General features: G+C 36.4%; 1 protein-coding gene across 1 annotated transcript; it reads right to left on the reverse strand.

The window, feature by feature from the left end:
• Nucleotides 1-9,532: 9,532 nt before the first annotated feature.
• LOC125315236 (aspartyl protease family protein At5g10770-like) lies at nucleotides 9,533-11,896 on the reverse strand. The gene is made up of 3 exons (XM_048279675.1): nucleotides 11,716-11,896; nucleotides 10,524-10,949; nucleotides 9,533-10,365 (listed from the first exon to the last, which is right to left on the reverse strand). The coding sequence occupies exons 1-3, from the start codon at nucleotides 11,894-11,896 to the stop codon at nucleotides 9,533-9,535; spliced, it is 1,440 nt and encodes a 479-aa protein (XP_048135632.1).
• Between the last annotated feature and the right edge of the window lie 5,457 nt (nucleotides 11,897-17,353).

A 17,353-nucleotide genomic window follows, 5' to 3' on the forward strand; every position in this document is an offset into this window, starting at 1 on the left:
AAATTTACCAGCGAGCTGCAATAAATTTCTTTGGGCACGAGTGGTCCATTCCCGTCCGCGACATTTACTTCCTTACCCCCTACTCGGAAACAACTTGGCAAAGCAATTCGATAAAGGTTTAATGATCTTTTATGAAACAAAAAAATTAGAGTAAAATAAAAACTAGACCTAAAGTTGAGATTTCTTTTATGAGAAAAAAAATAAAGTTTAAGGTAGTATTGGTACTAGACCTAAATTCGAGGATTTTTTATGCGAAAAAAAAAATTGGAGTACAATTGCGACTGGACCTAAAGTTGGAGGTTTTTGATGGACAAGAAAATGTTTAGGATAGAATTAAGACTGCACCTAAAGTAGGAATTTTTTTTTTGGATGAAATTGACAAATTCCCGTCCGCGACATTTACTTCCTTAACGGGAATGGTCTGCAAGGTTAATTTGAGTGAAATATGCTTAGGTTTGAACATATCCTTCGTTGGGTCCGAACCAAGAGTTTAATCACTCGACCAATCCCCGTATGGATGAAGTCTTGGTCTCTTATAAATAATTACATCCAATAGTTACGAGTGACTTTTTCAGATGGGCACCATTTATGTCGTGAACCAATAACCATGCCCGTCGCCTTTGATCAAGACATTACTAGATAACGGGGTCCCAATAAACCGGCCCCCCCTCCCGGCCGAATGTGTGCCGATACGCCTTGGGTTCGGTTTGGTTGTGAACCGAATGCCGCCGCCGCCCCATGCTCAACCTCGACAGGATTTTCCGAACGTTCACATGAGCTCCCCGCTGTCGAGCCGGTCCACATGATTCGATTTCTTTTCGTGGAATTTTTCTTCTTCTTTTTTCGCAAATGCCTCCCTTAGTGCTCGCCATTTTGATTTTTAATTCGGATTTATAAACTTAAAAAATTAATTATTCACAAGCCTCAGATTTTCCTTTAATAAATAAATAAAAAATTAGGAAAAATAAAAATAAAAAGAGTCCCCCCCCAAACTTTGATCTGTTTCCTGGTGGTCGGACACCGCGTAATGCCCTCCAAATCCTCCACGTGGACCTGGGGGGTAACGTACGTCGGACCCAGCAGCCCCCTCTCGCGCGTCGATAGGGCGACCATCATATGAAATTACTAACCTTTATCGACCGGCAATAGGGCATCAGATTACAAAGCCATGCACGTCGTCCTTCTTAAGATTTATTACATCATTCCGTCAATTCGTTCATTTTTTTTTTTTAATTTTGTACTAATTAGTTATTGGAGGAACGAGCCGCCAGTTGGCATTGGCCGCCTTCCTCCGCTCAATTTCAATCTTGTTGACAAACACTATTGAGCATTTAGGCCGAGAAACCCCAACTTTAGCTACAGTCTCAACTCCACCCTAAATTTGTTTTTTCTCATAAATATTTTCCAAGTTGAGGTCCAGTCCTAATTCTACTCTCAACTTTTTTTTTTGTCTCATAAAAAGCCTCAAAATTTAGGTCTAATCCCAATTTTACCTTATATTTTTGTCTCATAAAAATACCCCGGCTTTAGGTCAAGTTCCATTTTAACAGTAACTTTTTGTCTCATAGAAAATCACTAACTTTTGCTTGAGTCACAAATCTGCCCTCATAAACTATTCATCCAAAATCTCCCTTACTGAACCTACGTGGCATTTGCGGGTCATTGCTATAGTTTTTCCCCAAATTTCAGATCCAACAAGACGTCTTTTGGAGATGAATTTCCCCATCAGTCCAAACAACGTCCTCTTGGATCTTAAATTTGGTAAAAACTAAAGCAATTAGGGTTGGTTTTGTTCAATTGCTCTAATAGAGTCGTCCTTCCATCTTGTTCTTGAATCTTCGATTTTGCGTTTGGTCTTGAATATCTCATGTTCAGGGGTTTTGTTGGTCCCTTTCAACCTTGTCAAGTAGCTTCTCGAGTAATGTTTCACTTACCCAAATATAATGACTTAATTTTGCAGAGTAGCAAATCTACACAAAAAGTACAAAGACCCACATTTTAAAAAAGTGCAACTTTTGCTTACTTAATTACTTAGCAAATATATTCAACTTTTGCTAGGAAAAGTATTCTTTTGCACTAATTTCGTAATTGTCAGCAACTTTCTTTCTCACGATATTCAAATGATGACGCAGTGAAATGAAAACTTTTAAGTGTTAACGAATGTCGGACTCTTTAAGAACAATGGGTGATTGCCCGGTAAACATTATTGTTTTGTCATAAGCAAATGATGACCAAGTTCACCGATGATTACGAGTTTACGACAATTCTAAACGTGCATCGGCGTAATCTATGCTATTACCGTAATCCCGAACAAACTTGCGCAGTGTGCTAAAGAAAATGAAAAATGAAGTCATTTGCGGTGGCGACCACGACCTTTTTTCCGACCACATCACCACCGTTCCGTTCCCATCTCACTGAAAGATAAAGTAAAATAGAAATCACCCAATCAAAACCAAGAAAAAGCTCGACGCATTTTGATTTTCCGTTGTCTTCTCTATTTCCTCAATGAAATAGAGAAAAGAGGAGAAAACAGAGAGTGACAGAGTCTAAATTCGGGGCTCAGTCAAGTAGCAAACGAGAGTTGCCCGGGTCGCGCGACTAGAACACAATGGAGGCAGCGGCAAGTGGCGGCGGGCGGTGGTGGACGGGTGGTGGCTGGGCGTGAGGGGGCTTGGAAAGCTGTAGCCCATGGGTCAAAAATAGGTAAAAATTGGATTGAACTAAAACCCACTAAAATATATATTTGAATAGGCTTTATAATTTTAGACCCATTTTTTAATATTTTTTAAATTTAGTAAATCTATATATGATTCAAGTGTATAAAAATGAGTTAAAAAGTAGATCAATGACTCATATCAACACTTCTATGGGCCATTTTGCACGCAAAGCACGAGCACATGCAGGACATAAGACTGGCGTTTGCTTGGCGTTTCTTTGTGGGCCAAGCGTGGACATATTGTTCACGTCTAGAGCATAAGGTTGTGGGGCTCAAACACTTTAATCAACTTGTCCCGACTCCCAACAGATATGACCAATCACATGCCGTCCCTACACTTTTGTCACCAGCCCATGCATCAGACCGACGTTCAGCAACATATTTTCATCAGGACGATGATATAAGTCGGACGGAGTTTGTACGTCGGTTGTCGCAAATGACTTTTCCTTGACATGGACATCGGAACCTCCCCCCTTGGTTCACATCCCTTATTTTATTTCTTCTTGTTATTTCATGTTCAAATGTTTCTCCCAAGTTCTTCGACAATGCTCAGCAAAAAATGAATAAATTGAAAAGCATTTTCAGAATAATGATCGGTCGAAATAATTTGGCAATGAAAAATAAACATCTTTGTGAATGAAAATATTTATACATAAATTATTATAGATAATGAAAACTTTTTTATTGACTAATTATTTTAAACGATCATTTTTAAAGAAAAGAATTTTCCAAATTAATCATTTTATGCAAAACCAACAGAGTTCTTGCTCAAAGGTTTCAAAATCAATCTTAATTTTGAGAATAGGCTCGATTAATTGAGAAAGCCCCACCGGCACCTAAAATCAATGACCCCTTCCAATTGTCTACATATGTAATTATATAGCCAGTAGTCGATTTTGTCAAGCATATTTAAGAGTGCAAGAATTAGGCATAAATTTCCCAACTTTGAGTATCGTATTAGCATTTTTATTGCGAGGTAAGTCAAGAAACTCAAAAGACTTAAACTTACAAGAGAAATCTTGGCCAAAAGAATTTTCTTTAATTGATCGGTCCCAAGTAACTTCACAGCCAAGCAATAAACAAAATTTCAGAAAATGGATTTTTCAATTTCATCTAAAAAAAAATTCCTACTTTAGGTGCAGTCTCAATTCTATCCTAAACATTTTCTTGTTCATCAAAAACCTCCAACTTTAGGTTCATTCGCAATTCTACTCCAATTTTTTTTTCGCATAAAAAAACCTCAAATTTAGGTCTAGTACCAATACTACCCTAAACTTTATTTTTTCTCATAAAAGAAATCCCAACTTTAGGTCTAGTTTTTATTTTACTCTAATTTTCTTGTTTCATAAAAGATCATTAATTTTTACTTGAGTCTTAAATCTGCCTCAATCAACCCTCCTTTTAAAATTGTCCTAAGTGATTTTGCACTCGATCTTCGATCTCTCATGCTTGAGAATGCTCCATCTTTCGCAGTCAGAAAGCTTGAGCTCGGGACATTTGAATAGCTCATGTTTGAGAGTTTTCCATTTCTCGATTGTCAACGAAAAATTTTGGATGGAGGGTTAGTGAACAGATTCGTGACTCAAGTAAAATATGTGGTTTTTATGAGACTGAAAAAAAAATTATAGTAAAATTAAGATTGGACAGTAAAATTGGGACAAGACCTAAAGTTATGAGTTTTTCTAAGATAAAAAAGTTTACGTTAGAATTGAGACATGAGTTAAAGTTGAAGGTTTTTTATAGGACAAAAAAAGTTTAGGTAAAATCTAAACTAGACATAAAATTGGATGTTTTTCATGAGACAAAAATGTATAATCGGGACAAGAGCTAAAGTTAAAGTTTCTTTAGAGTATTTGGCCCTCTTACTGTGGGTTGACTATTTTGACCAATAATATTAGCATCAATAAATGGAGAGATATTATAAGCATTGCCACTCACTTTGCTTGGAATTGTAGAGGTTGATTGGATGATCCTAGCTTTGACAAGGCATTATTCACAGCCTTGATGATCATTGGTTTGATCATATCTAACATGTGATTCACATTATAGTTAACTATGTCATTATGTTGTTCTTCAAGCAATATTTTCATGGTTGACACCATATTGGAATTTGGAGCAACATTCCTTAAGCGCTTTCCAATATGATGCCTTGGAAGATCAACTTCTTCGTGTTAATTTCCTTATGCTGCTCTCTCGGCTGCTAAAGATTTGGAATGTCCCCTTGGTTGCCACAACTTTTTTTCCCAATCACTTAAGTGCTATATCATTTTTCAATTGATGAGTTAAGTGCTATATCATTTTTCAATTGATGAGTTGAGTGTCATAACTTTCTAAAGGCCTTCACCACAAGTTCCATGCTACATTTGATTTCCAACATTTGGGTGGACATTCTTAAAAACTATGGCACTTAAGTGATTAACCGCAAGTCATGGCACTTAAGTTGACGTTTTTTTCGAAGTTACAGTATTCAAGTGAGTGCCGTACAAAAGTTATGGCACTTGCGGTGTCCTATTCCCATTCTTGATGATTGATTATGGTTTTATAATGCATTAACACCAATATATGTAGTATTAAGATAGTATAACTACTATAACTACTAATTATGAACACTATAAACTAAAATCTTAATGAGATTCTAGAAAATCAATACAACAAGAACAAATCAAGAACTATCCTACTAAGTTAATGCTTACTATGCAATCTTTTAAAGCGCTCTATATCATTCTTCTTGGTTTCTTTTCTATATATTCGTCCCTTGTCCCTTGTAATGCGAGTCTCCAATCCTTGCTCCTACCATTTGCACTTGAAGGTCTTCGTTCAACAAAACTAAATCATCTTACCTCGAGTTTATTTTGTGCATATCTTGGTGGTTAATTAACCACTCGATGTTCTGCCCCAAAGGCATTGTAGGGATGTATTACTGTCCCAATAACTTTTCTCTCTTAAGTTCAAGTGGCACAAAAAATCATGCTGATAAAAGGGCAGAAAGACACCTAAAGTGTCAACATTTGTGTGTAGTGCTCACTTTGGTGCAAAAAATTTCGCCGGCTTACTTAAGTGTTAAATCGGAGAAAAAATGATCATTTAAGTGCCAATGGCAAGAAATTCCGGCAAATTAAATATGTGTCTTTTATTTTTAATTTTTTAACATTTTTTGGTCGATTTAATTTTTTAACATTACGTGGTTACGTAAGTGCTAAATCAAGCCAGTGGACTTTTAACCTTAAAAATAAGTTTTTTAAAAAAATTAAAATTAAACATAAAACAAAGCTAAAAAATAAAAATAAAAAAAGAGAAGTTGAGCTGTAAGGGCTTGCATAGCACTTGCCGCCGCCACCCACCATCACCGGCAATGGCTAGAGAGGGCGGGGAATGGCGGAACGGGGTCACCGAGTCTTGGTAACCCCTGCCGAGGCCTCATAGACCACGGTGAGGCCAACTTCACCTAGTGACAGCTCAACGAGGACGGCTTTACCGTGGGTCTATGAGGCCTTGGCCAACCCTCGCTATGGTTCTATGAGGCCTCAACCAACCATGGCTAGGCCTCGCTGTGGTTATATATTGGCACCAAAGTGCATGTACAAAAATATTGACACTTGAGGTGTTCTTCCGCCAAATTATAAGTAACCTTAGCCAATTAACAATTTTTTTTTATTTTTTTCAATAATACTAATATTAATTATTCTTCTAAAAGTAGCAATTATTTTCCATAATACCAACAATAATCTACGACGCATTAAAGTTACTAATCAATATACAAAATCAGCAACCTCAATTTGACTAATTGACAATACCAACTAATTTTAACCACTAATAAAGTTTTTTATCTCGCCTTGTTTTTAAACGTACTACATTTGTTTATACTTTCGAAATTACCAACGACTATGATAATCAACCAATATTTCTTTTTGTGGCTTACCAGCGGGAAGCTTGTAGTATTTATATGAAACTACCAAACTAAATTGACTCGTTTACCAACATTGGTCATCTTTAATGAACAGCTAATTGTAGTCACCAACATTTTATCTTTTTTTGTTTCATAAATTGCGAACGTTTATATTCTTCCCATAGTTCCCAATGATTTTATGTCTCTGGACGTTTTCCTATGTCTTAACAGCATGTTGAAGTTAGTAAGTTCTATACGCATTACTAACCTTAATCTAACTAATTTACCATCATTTGTCACAACAAGCAACTAAATAACTTCCATTTATCCTGCTTGGTTTTGAAGGTACCAATATGTGTTTATACTTCCAAAATTACCAATTGTTTTAATATTAACCAACCTTCATTTTTGCGACCAACCAATTTATTGAAATTATTACATTTGAAATTATTCTTATTTTGACTAATACATCAACATTTGTTACATTTTGTTTGGTCGATACATTTGTCACATCAAGGTACCAACTAATGTTAGTTACTCACAACTTTGTGTCTCACATGCTTTGAAATGTACCGCCAGTTATTGATAATTCATAAACAACTACTTTAATGATCAAGCTGAATTTGTTTTGTGGCTTACCAATGTATTTGTTAATTCGACTGAATTACCAACATTTCTCATATTAAGTTATCGATTGATTTTCGTCACTAACTACATTTCTTTTATATTGATTGGTTTTGAAAAGTACCGACATTTATTTATACTTTTACTAATACCAAATATCTAAATAGTCTGTTGATATTTATTTTTGTGTCTTTCGGATACGTTGAAGTTACTAAATGTTATTCGAAACTATTAACCGTAATTTGGTTGATTTATCAACATATCTGACATTAAATCACTAACTAGATTTAGCTTGTTACCATTTTTTTTTTATCTTTCTTCATTTTGAAAAGGAAACCCATTGTTATTTATAATTCAGATATTACAAACCAACATTAGTTTGATTTATTTCCCAACATTTGTCACTTTATTATCCCAAATCGTTTTTGTACCGTATTAAATTGTTAGTTGTTTGGTTTTAAATTGTGCCAACATTTAGTTACACTTCAAACATTCGCAACTATCAAATAATACACTATCAGACCATTTTCTAATTAGTAACTTTTATATGAAATTATCAACTTAATCTGACTAGCTTACTAACAATCATCAACATTGTTATCAACTATCTCTAGTCAGTTACCAATTTTTTTTATTTTATGATGTTTGGTTTTAAGCGGTACCAATATATAATATTTCTGATACTACTAACTATTTTTCTAAATGGTTAATATCACGAAAAGCTCCAAACTAGTACATTTATGACAAATTTACCCTAAACTATTTTTTTTATCACAAAAAACCCAAACCGGTACATTTGTAACAAATTTACCCCAAACCGGTACACATGTGACAATTTTACCCGTCGTTAGTTTTCCTTAAATTTAAGCTTCAAATTGCTAAATTGGATAGCACGTAGTGGTTCGTGGGTGCACCATTTTCGGGTTTTATCCTTTGTCACAAGTGTATAAATTTTAGATTTTTCGTGGTATTAATCCAATTTAACAGAGGGTAACTTTGTCACGGGTGTATCAATTTGGAGTTTTTCGTGGTCAAAAAGTTTAGTTTAGGGTAAATTTATCACATATGTGCCAGTTTAGGATTTTTTGTGGTAAAAAAAATAGTTTGGGATAAATTTATCGCGAGTGTACCGGTTTGAGGTTTTTCGTAGTAAAAAAAATAGTTTGGGATAAATTTATTATGGGTGTACCAGTTTGGGATTTTTCATGGTATTAACCATTTTCTAAAACAATTTGTCAATATTTGTTATGATTATCATCTTATGGTTATTGAGAACGAATCAATTCGGATAGTCGGGTTTATCAATTGTATGGAAGTTACTACTTTCTACTCGAGTTACAACCACAATTTGATTGATTTACCAACATTCCTCTCATTTAATTATCAGCTAATTTTAGTCACTTACCAAATTTTATTTGGGTGGTTTTTGAAAAGCTATGAATCGAATTTGATTGCACACTTTTTGGTGTGGAGATTTGTATTATATTTATAGTATTTAATGAGCGGGAAAGTTAAATTGAAAATATATTACAAAAGGTAAGAATCTAAAATATCAGCATAGATAGTGGAAGAGTGGCTATATCAACGGAATTGACACAGATTGTGAAAGATTGCTTGGAGATTTGCTCCATCGGTTTTGACCAATTCAAACACATATTTGTAGTTAAAATCTTACCGACTATTTTCATAATCTATTGGCATTTTTTTCGTGACGTGTTCATTACTAACTATAATTCGATATTACTAATATGAATTTGACCGTTTTGCCAACATTTTTGTGTGGCTTATCATTGTTTCACGGTAATTGTTAAAGTTGCCACCACTGTGAGACCCTCTGATTACAATCCAACATTGACGATTCACAGGCCACGAGCGACGGTGGGCAAGCGACACACTATGGGGACGGAGGCCATTTTAGGATGAAGTATAGGTTTGGGTCCGAGTCTTTGTATTTTTGTGGTAAATTCCACGAGGAGGTAGGGACATTTTGGTCATTTTACGACGTCTCTATGATTTTAGAGGCTCGTAATCTTTTCTTAAGTTGGTCATATTTTCCTCCGTCTTTTTTTTTTTTTTGGTCGAACATATTTTCCTCCGTCTTTGATTAGCAGAAATTCTTAGAAATATGGACATCTCCGACATTTATGTTTAGTTAATTTATATATTAGTGGTATCCCCGATTTGTAATAGTTAAGATTCATAACATTTGATCAAGATTGGCCAACTTTTTTTTATGATGACATATTAAATACGCGATTCTCCTAATTGTCACCAAACGTATCTTATAAACAACTTTAATTTTTAACCTATGCATCTCGGGAACAGCCATTCGAACCAAACCCTCGCTTTCCTCCAGCAACATCGTACACTGCTTCAAACGTTTTCTGCTGTGCATTAACATAAATGACCGGATCACTATCGGCGCCATTCGCTGCAAACGCTAGGCAAACTTGCAAGGCCTTCACGACGTAAAATATCCTGCTAGGGTCCAAATCGAGGTCGACTCCCCCAGCGAAAGAGAACATTATCGATGGGATCGCGACCGTGCTCTCTTTGCTGAAGTCATAGCAAGTATCGAAGAGGGAAACTGTTGGCGCCCTCGTATAATTCGCCATTGCTTTCCTGAATGCGGTTCTCAAGGCTCTATAAACTGTCGGAGGCAATCGGGTAATGACAGGTTCCGAGTCAATGATGGTACCTCCATTTGAAAAAACCATAGATGGTATGGATAGAAGATTTCCTTCTACACTGATTCCTACAATACTTATTCCATAGAATTGCGAGCTTTGTTGGACCCTCGATAATGGTGTGAAGCTAACCGAGCTCGGCGCTCCGCCCTCCTTGCCGAAAGTCGGGTGTCCCGTGGAGCTAGTGGAAGAGGGCAAGCAGTAGGAGAAATACTTGCCATATTTGTCCGCGGTTTGTTCCACAATGGAGATATTATCGTCCGACAGTCCAATCAATCCTGCGGCTCTGCCGAAGAGGCCTTGGTTGTTCTCACTGCAGCCGAATTCAAAATTGTCAATCACCTCCGTCGGTGATATTGTCAACTTCTCGGTTGCGAAGAAGCCAACTGAAGACGAATTGTCGCCATATTGGATTGAATATAGACATGTCGACCCGCTACATCGCGAAATACCTAGAGATCGAAGAGGACAACACCTTGCTTTGATTAGTTCTAGTCAATCTTGTGCTGGTGTTCAATTTTTAGAATCGGAGATTCCTCATCAATGTTTGAAAAACATTCTAATAAGACATCATGAATTTTTAAGCATCTCAAATGTGGTTGATTTCTACCGATCGAGCCAAGGTGAGAGCATGATGTCGAGGTGCACGAGATATTATCATAGGGTGACGAGTGCGACGGGTTAAAGATCGGGTCGGATTGAGTGTAGCAAGATCCCACACACGGCTTGCACCGGGTCCACGTGAGAGGGCTGCCGGTGTCAAAAATGAGAGTGAGGTCCTTTTTTGGTGTGCCGAGTCCGATCGTCACTAAGTAGTTGCCGGTGCCAACGGTGATGTCGGACTTTGCTCGAAGATGGGCTGCTGCCGAAGCTTTTAGGACGTGGCTGCTGTTGGAGGATTGGAATTGAATCCACCTGACCCTTGATTCATCTTGGAGCAGGATTTTGGTGTGATTTAGAGGATGGGGGTCTTGAACAAGCTGAGAGCATGGGCCATGCTTGTGAATTAGCTCCAAGGTTGACTTCTGGTTGCTAGTTAAAATCATGTCATATGAGAATAAGAGATTAGCTGAAATATTAAGTTGGTATTCCGCTAGTAAAAAAAAAAATTAGAATCTTCCATTTTCCATTCAGCAAAAACTTCGTTTTGGTTTGGTCAACCTCTTAAACATGTATTCCCACTTTCTCCTTTCATTTCTTTTAATTATTTTGTTATTTTCTATCAACATTATTCAATTAAAATGAGTGATCGTATGACCACCATCACTGTATGACCAAGTCCCCTCAATTAAATGCAATTTGAACTATTCAGCGCGAGCAAATGCAAAAGAGTGGATCACCTGCCCATATGTCTACTTCTAATCACTCTCTCACCTCTTAATTTCCCTCATTAATAGTTTAAAGCGAAGTCAACTTAGCCAAGTTGGATCGGAACCAAACAAAAGTATACGTGTGAAAAATGAGAAGGAATCCATGGCAACTCCCGGGTGCAAGGCATGACTTCCAATGACCAAGCGGAGAGAGAGAGAGAGAGAGAGAGAGAGAGAGAGAGAGAGAGAGAGACCCAAATTTGGTAGTTGAAGGTGAGCAAGAAGGAGAAGGATTACAAAGGGTTGCTAAAAAACTAAAGACTCTTTTCTGTCTCGCTTCTTAATCTAAAGTACTTGTGAAAAAGAGTAGTAACGTCCACCCAATCTCATAAAGAAATTCAAGACATAGTCAACAGTAACAAAGACTACGATGAACCCACATAGAGATATAGATTGAAGTAAATCCATGGATTTTCAGAGAGAGAGAGAGACCTTTGGTAGTGGAAGGTGAGCAAGAAGGAGAAGGCAAGAGAGAGCTAAGCGACACGGTGTAGCTTGCAATCTTCCCTTTTGCTCCATAAGTATAACCTTCGTGCATGAAGCGGATCATGAGGGCATGGAGAGAGAGTAAGAGGAGGGCCCTGCTAGACACACGGAAAAATGAGCCCACCATCAATCCGAAAGAGAAAGGCAGAAAAAAATAAAAATTGAATTGCTTCTCCAAATTTTTGCCAATTATGCTCTCTCGTTCAGCCTTTTATATAGGACTTTTCGACCAGCGATCGTACATAAGATTAGAAAGCCATACATGTCATCCATGTTAAGATTAATCGCTTTTCGGGTCTATTCGGTTATGTTATATTTAGTTCTAATGAGTTTGCGGCGGAATGAGTCCCCATTAGGAATTAGTCGCCTTCCTTCACTAAAACTTTAGTTTTGTTGATAGATTACAATTATTGAGCACGAGAGCCGGTCATACATCTGAAGAGATAAACAAGTTTTTCTCCGACCCATTAGGAATTAGACATCGTGCGAACTTAGTCACTAATAAAATGTGGGTGATGTCCCTTTAGGAGATTTGCCTGCCGAAGGATTTTGTATTTGGAGATTTCCCTTTAGGAGATTCAATCAAGAGAAGTTCGCTTCCAGAGCTACCTAAATTTTAAATCTATGTGCAATGCAGCTACATTACTTGACTCTTTGGAAAGGGCATCCACGTTATTCCTCATGTGTAAATCAAGATGTGACTCGCCGGATAGGGTGCCCACGCAACTCGCCGGATAGGGTGCCCACGCAACTCGCCAGAGTCGAGTTCCTTTTGGTAGGGGAGAATGATGAAGAACTACTAATGCTTAAGACTATTGTTTCGCGAGAACCGAGTGATTTGGAAAATATTTTTCTGATAATGATCACATGAATCATTTGAAATAATTAGTTAACGAAAGAAAATTATCATTACCGACAAAATTGTATTTTAAACATTTGCACAGACGATGAAAATGTTTGTCCTTCATTCATTTTTGTAAGAGATATAAGAGATTATTTTTTGAAAAATGTTTTCTAAATCGCTCCATTTTCCCTGAAACAAACGGAGCCTAAGACTATACGGATATTACACTATTGATTAATTTTATTTTTTCTTGGATTTGTTATTATCTCATGAAGATTTTAGTTGATAATTTTTTGTTCTCAATAGTATCCGATTAGGAAACCAGCTTTACCGATTTCTATAGTTGACTTTCGGTTATGAATTGATACGGAGATTATTGAGTTGTTGCCCTGCTTTGGCGTTCCTTCTCCTTTATTATGTCTTTTGTTGGACTTCCTTTGCTTTCTTGCTATCCCATATTTTTCAATTCAAATTAGTGGCAAGTTTCACATGTTTGAAGACGTCGTAAGTCATATTTGTTTAAACATGCCCGACAAATTTGACTAGGGGGAGTATAATTATCTTTGTAGAAATTCGGAACATAGTTTTTTTTTTTTTTTTCAGTCGGAATTTGGAACATAGTTGACACGTCGTTAAATGTTAGGTGCCGGTGGAAATGGTCTGAAGCTCACGTCAAGTGAAATAATTTCAAATAGGAAACAATCAGACACAAATTCCACATGACGGAGGTGAGTAACAAGCATGGGCGAGTAATAGTCTGATAGATTCAAGTCTTGCTACCGGAGCATACGTTTTGTCATAGTCAATTACCTCTTCTTGAGAGTAATACTTTGCTACGAGTCTTTCCTTGTTTCTAGTTACTTTCTCTTTATCATCTAGCTTATTATTGAAAGCCCATTTGGTTCCAATAATTGGATGATCCTTAGGTCTGTGCACAAGTTCCCAAACTTCACTGAGTTTGAATTGATGTAACTCCTACTACATTGCTTCTATCCAACTTTCATCTGCAAGAGCTTTCTCAATTCCTCTAAGTTCTACTTCTAAAACAAGTGGAAATGTTTTTATAGCATTCTTAAGCTTGGATCTTGTTTCGATCCCTTCTTCTATCTTTCCAATAACAAGATTTGTAGGATGACTGGATTTCTATTTCCTGCTCCCTTTGGATTTGTCACTTTCATCTTTTGGAAATTTATCTTGATTTTCATCTTCGGGAGACGTAGTTGTCTAAATTTCTTCTATATTCTGAGTAGATTCATGTGATCTCGTATCCTCGGATGATGAAGTCTACTCGGATGATGGATTCTTCTCAAATGACATTGTGTTTTCAGTGTCTGTCTTCTGAGTGCTATATCCATCTTCAAATGTCGCGTTCATTGATTCTTCAACTGCTAGTGAACTTTTGTTGAAGACTTTGTATGCCTTGCTTGAGGTGGAATATCCAATAAATACGCCTTCATCTGATCTTTTAACAAATTTACCTGGACAATCACTTGAGTTTTTAAGAACACAACATTTACATCCGAATACATGAAAGCATGATATGTTTAGTTTCTTGCCTTTGTAAAGCTTGTAGGAGGTTTTCTCAAATAGTGGTCTCGGAAAAACACGATTTATGATATAACATGCAGCTGAAATAGTTTCTGCCCAAAAATGAGAAGGAGCTTTGCTTTCTATTAAAAGAGTTCTGTAAAGAGCAATTTTTCCTTTCAACAACTCTATTTTGTTGTGGAGTGTAAGGAGAAAAAAATTGTGTTGAAGACCATTTTGATCACAAAAGTCTACAAAGATTTGGTTTTCAAATTCCCCTCCATGATCGGTTTTGATGCTGAAAATTGAATAACTCTTTTCATTTTGAACTTTCTTTGAGAAACTTTCAAAGTATGAGAATGCATCATTCTTGTGTGCAAGAAAGAAAACCCAAGTAAATCTTGTGTAATCATCTACAATTACCAAACAATATTTTTTACCTCCAATACTCTGGGTTCGAGTAGGTCCAAAAATATCCATGTGCAAGAGCTGCATAGCACGGTTAGTGGAAACTTCATTTATTGATTTGTAAGAATTTCTTACTTGTTTCACAAGTGTGTAAGCTTCACAAAGCTTTGTTTGTTCAAATTTAGCATTTGAAAGTCCTATCGCAAGCCTCTTCGATGAAAGCTTTGAGATTTGTTTTAGGCTTATATGTCCCAACTTTTTGTGCCAAAGTTATGAGTTGTCTTTGACGGATAGTAGACATTTTACATCCTTAGATAATGTGTCTAAAAGATACATATTGCCATGTCTTTATCTTGTGAATGAGCACTTGTTGTCCTGACTTACACCTAAGCATTTATCTTCTACAAAAGATACTTTATATCCAATATTGCATAATTGGTTTATACTTATAAGATTAAAATTCAAACCCTTAACTAATGACACATCATTGATAAAGAGATTGCCCATCTTCATGATCCCTTTGCCAATAATTGTTCTTTTATTGTTGCCGTCAAAGGAAACGCTTCCCCCATCAAATTTAGTAAGATTGATGAATATCTTAGAGTCTTTAGTCATGTGTCTAGAACAACCATTATTAAGGTACCATTTATTTCTTCTTTTCATTGGTACCTGCAAGTATCAAAGAAATTCAAGCTTTCTATGGTACCCAAATCTGTTTGGGTCCTTATGGGTTAGAGGAGCTTGCAAATCTTAGAATATCTCGAGTGGGTCTCCAGATTTTAGGACAACGACTTCTAGAGTGCTTCATATCACCACATTTTGAGCATTTAGAAAAATTTTGTTCTTTAGGTCTTACGAACTGTTTACGAAAATGATTCTTATATGCATGTTTGGAAGATCTTTTTCTAAGCCTTTATTTCACTTTAGAAAAATTATTTTTCAAATCGCTTTCCTTTTGCAAACCAAGTCCGGATTTATTATAGTAAGTAACTTGTATAAAAAGAATATGTTGTAATGTTTTCGAATCGGATGAAATTCTTTTGTTGGTGTCGGAAATTTCCTTTTCCAAAGAATCTTTTTCCTTTTTCAAAGACTCATTCCTGTCCTTTAAAGATTAATTCCTAATTTTCAACTCCGCATTTTCTTTAGAAATCAAATCAAAATTTTCTTTGATTTGAGAGAATTCGCTTTCAAGAAAACTTATTTTATCCTTTTGAGAGATATCTTTTTGTTTCAAACTGGTTACTTACCTTTTTAATTCAGAAAGCCTTTTAAAAGTAGCTTTATAGTTTGAAGACAATTCATCTATATATTCGGATAACTAGGGAGGGATTTTCAGATGAGTTACCTCATATTCATCCTCGGATTATGAGCTGGCCAAAAAATAGATATTAGCATATTCCTCATCACTTTCGCATTCCGTATCATTTCGAGTTTTTGCTTTAAAGTTTTCTTGGATTTTTCATCCTTTCCTTTCTTCTTTAGAATATGGCAGTTTAGTTTGATGTGTCCTCTCCTTTTACATTCATAGCAAATGACATCTTTGCTGTCATCTCTGCCACCGAATGATCTTCTTTGATCATGTTGTTTGAAATCTCTTTTGTCTTTGTAATTTCTTCCTTTCTTACCCATTCTTTTGAATCTCTTGACCATGAATGCTAGTTCCTCATCGTCTTCATCTTCAAAATCTGAAGCATCGGAATCAACTTTAGATTTCAAAGCAATTGATTCCTTACCTTTTGAAAGTGTTTCCTCATTGATTCTTCCATCCTCGTAGAATTGAAGAGTTCCAATGAGTTCCTCCATAGATAGAGGTAATATCCTTTGAGTTTCTCAAATGGGAGTTTTGACATTGTCCCATTCCTTTGTGAGTGCCCTTAGAAGTTTGTTGACTCACTTTGGTCCGGAAATAGGTTGCACATGATAAGTGAGGCCATTCACTATTTCGGTGAATCTACCAAACATTTCTTTTACCGTTTTATTGGGCTTCATTTTGAAGGCTTCATCTTGGCTGAGAAAGATGTGACTTTAGTCTCCTTGACTCTGTCTGTTCTTTAATAAGTGACATAAAGCTTGTCCCAAATAGCTTTCGATGAGGGCAATCTACAATACATTTGTATTCAATGGGAGATAATACATTGTAGAATGAATAAATAGCTTTAGCATCTAGAGCATCTCTCTTGGCTATTTCAGTAGTAGTTAGAGCAGTAGTGGGAGTAACATTGGTGTTGTCCCCTGCATTTGTTCCGCTTGAAGTGCTTGTAGTAAGATTAACGCCTCTTTGGACAACATTCCAAATCTGTGGGTCTTGGCATCTAAGATATGCGTTGAATTTACTCTACCAATCATTATACTCTTTTCCTTTGAAGTAAGGTGGTCTTTTGCTGCTTCCACCTTCAATCCATTTGGGAGAAAAATTGATAGCTATAAAGATCATTAGCACAAAATTAATAACACTTCAATAAAATGAGAGCACCCAACTCTGATACCAACTATTGGGGCTAGCGTTATTACTTAGAGCAGGTGAATAGGTGATTACAAAGTATTTCAAAAATTTGTGCAGAATTATAAACGAATAAGCTCACGGTTTAATCCTCGGATGATGAATACAAGTAAGATCCGAGACAATCTCAGAGTAGGCAGCATGCATAGTTATACTATCACAAAATATAAACAGAGAGAGTAAGCGATAGAGAAATTGCACATAGGGTTTATAGTGGTTCCACTTTGTTCAAGCTTACATCTACTTTTTCGCGCTAGCAGCCAATCTACTAGATTTTGCTAGTTAATAGCTAAGAAGTTACA

The sequence above is a fragment of the Rhodamnia argentea genome, chromosome 5, assembly GCF_020921035.1.
Source record: "Rhodamnia argentea isolate NSW1041297 chromosome 5, ASM2092103v1, whole genome shotgun sequence".
NCBI classification, from domain to species: Eukaryota; Viridiplantae; Streptophyta; class Magnoliopsida; order Myrtales; family Myrtaceae; genus Rhodamnia; species Rhodamnia argentea.

Coding starts and splice junctions, on each gene's coding strand:
- LOC125315236 (XM_048279675.1), bottom strand. CDS start 11,896: ATGGTGGGCTCATTTTTCCGTGTGTCTAGCAGGGCCCTCCTCTTACTC. Junction 10,950..11,715: donor CTCACCTTCCACTACCAAAG/GTCTCTCTCTCT, acceptor ACATGATTTTAA/CTAGCAACCAGAAGTCAACC. Junction 10,366..10,523: donor CTCTCACCTTGGCTCGATCG/GTAGAAATCAAC, acceptor TTCGATCTCTAG/GTATTTCGCGATGTAGCGGG.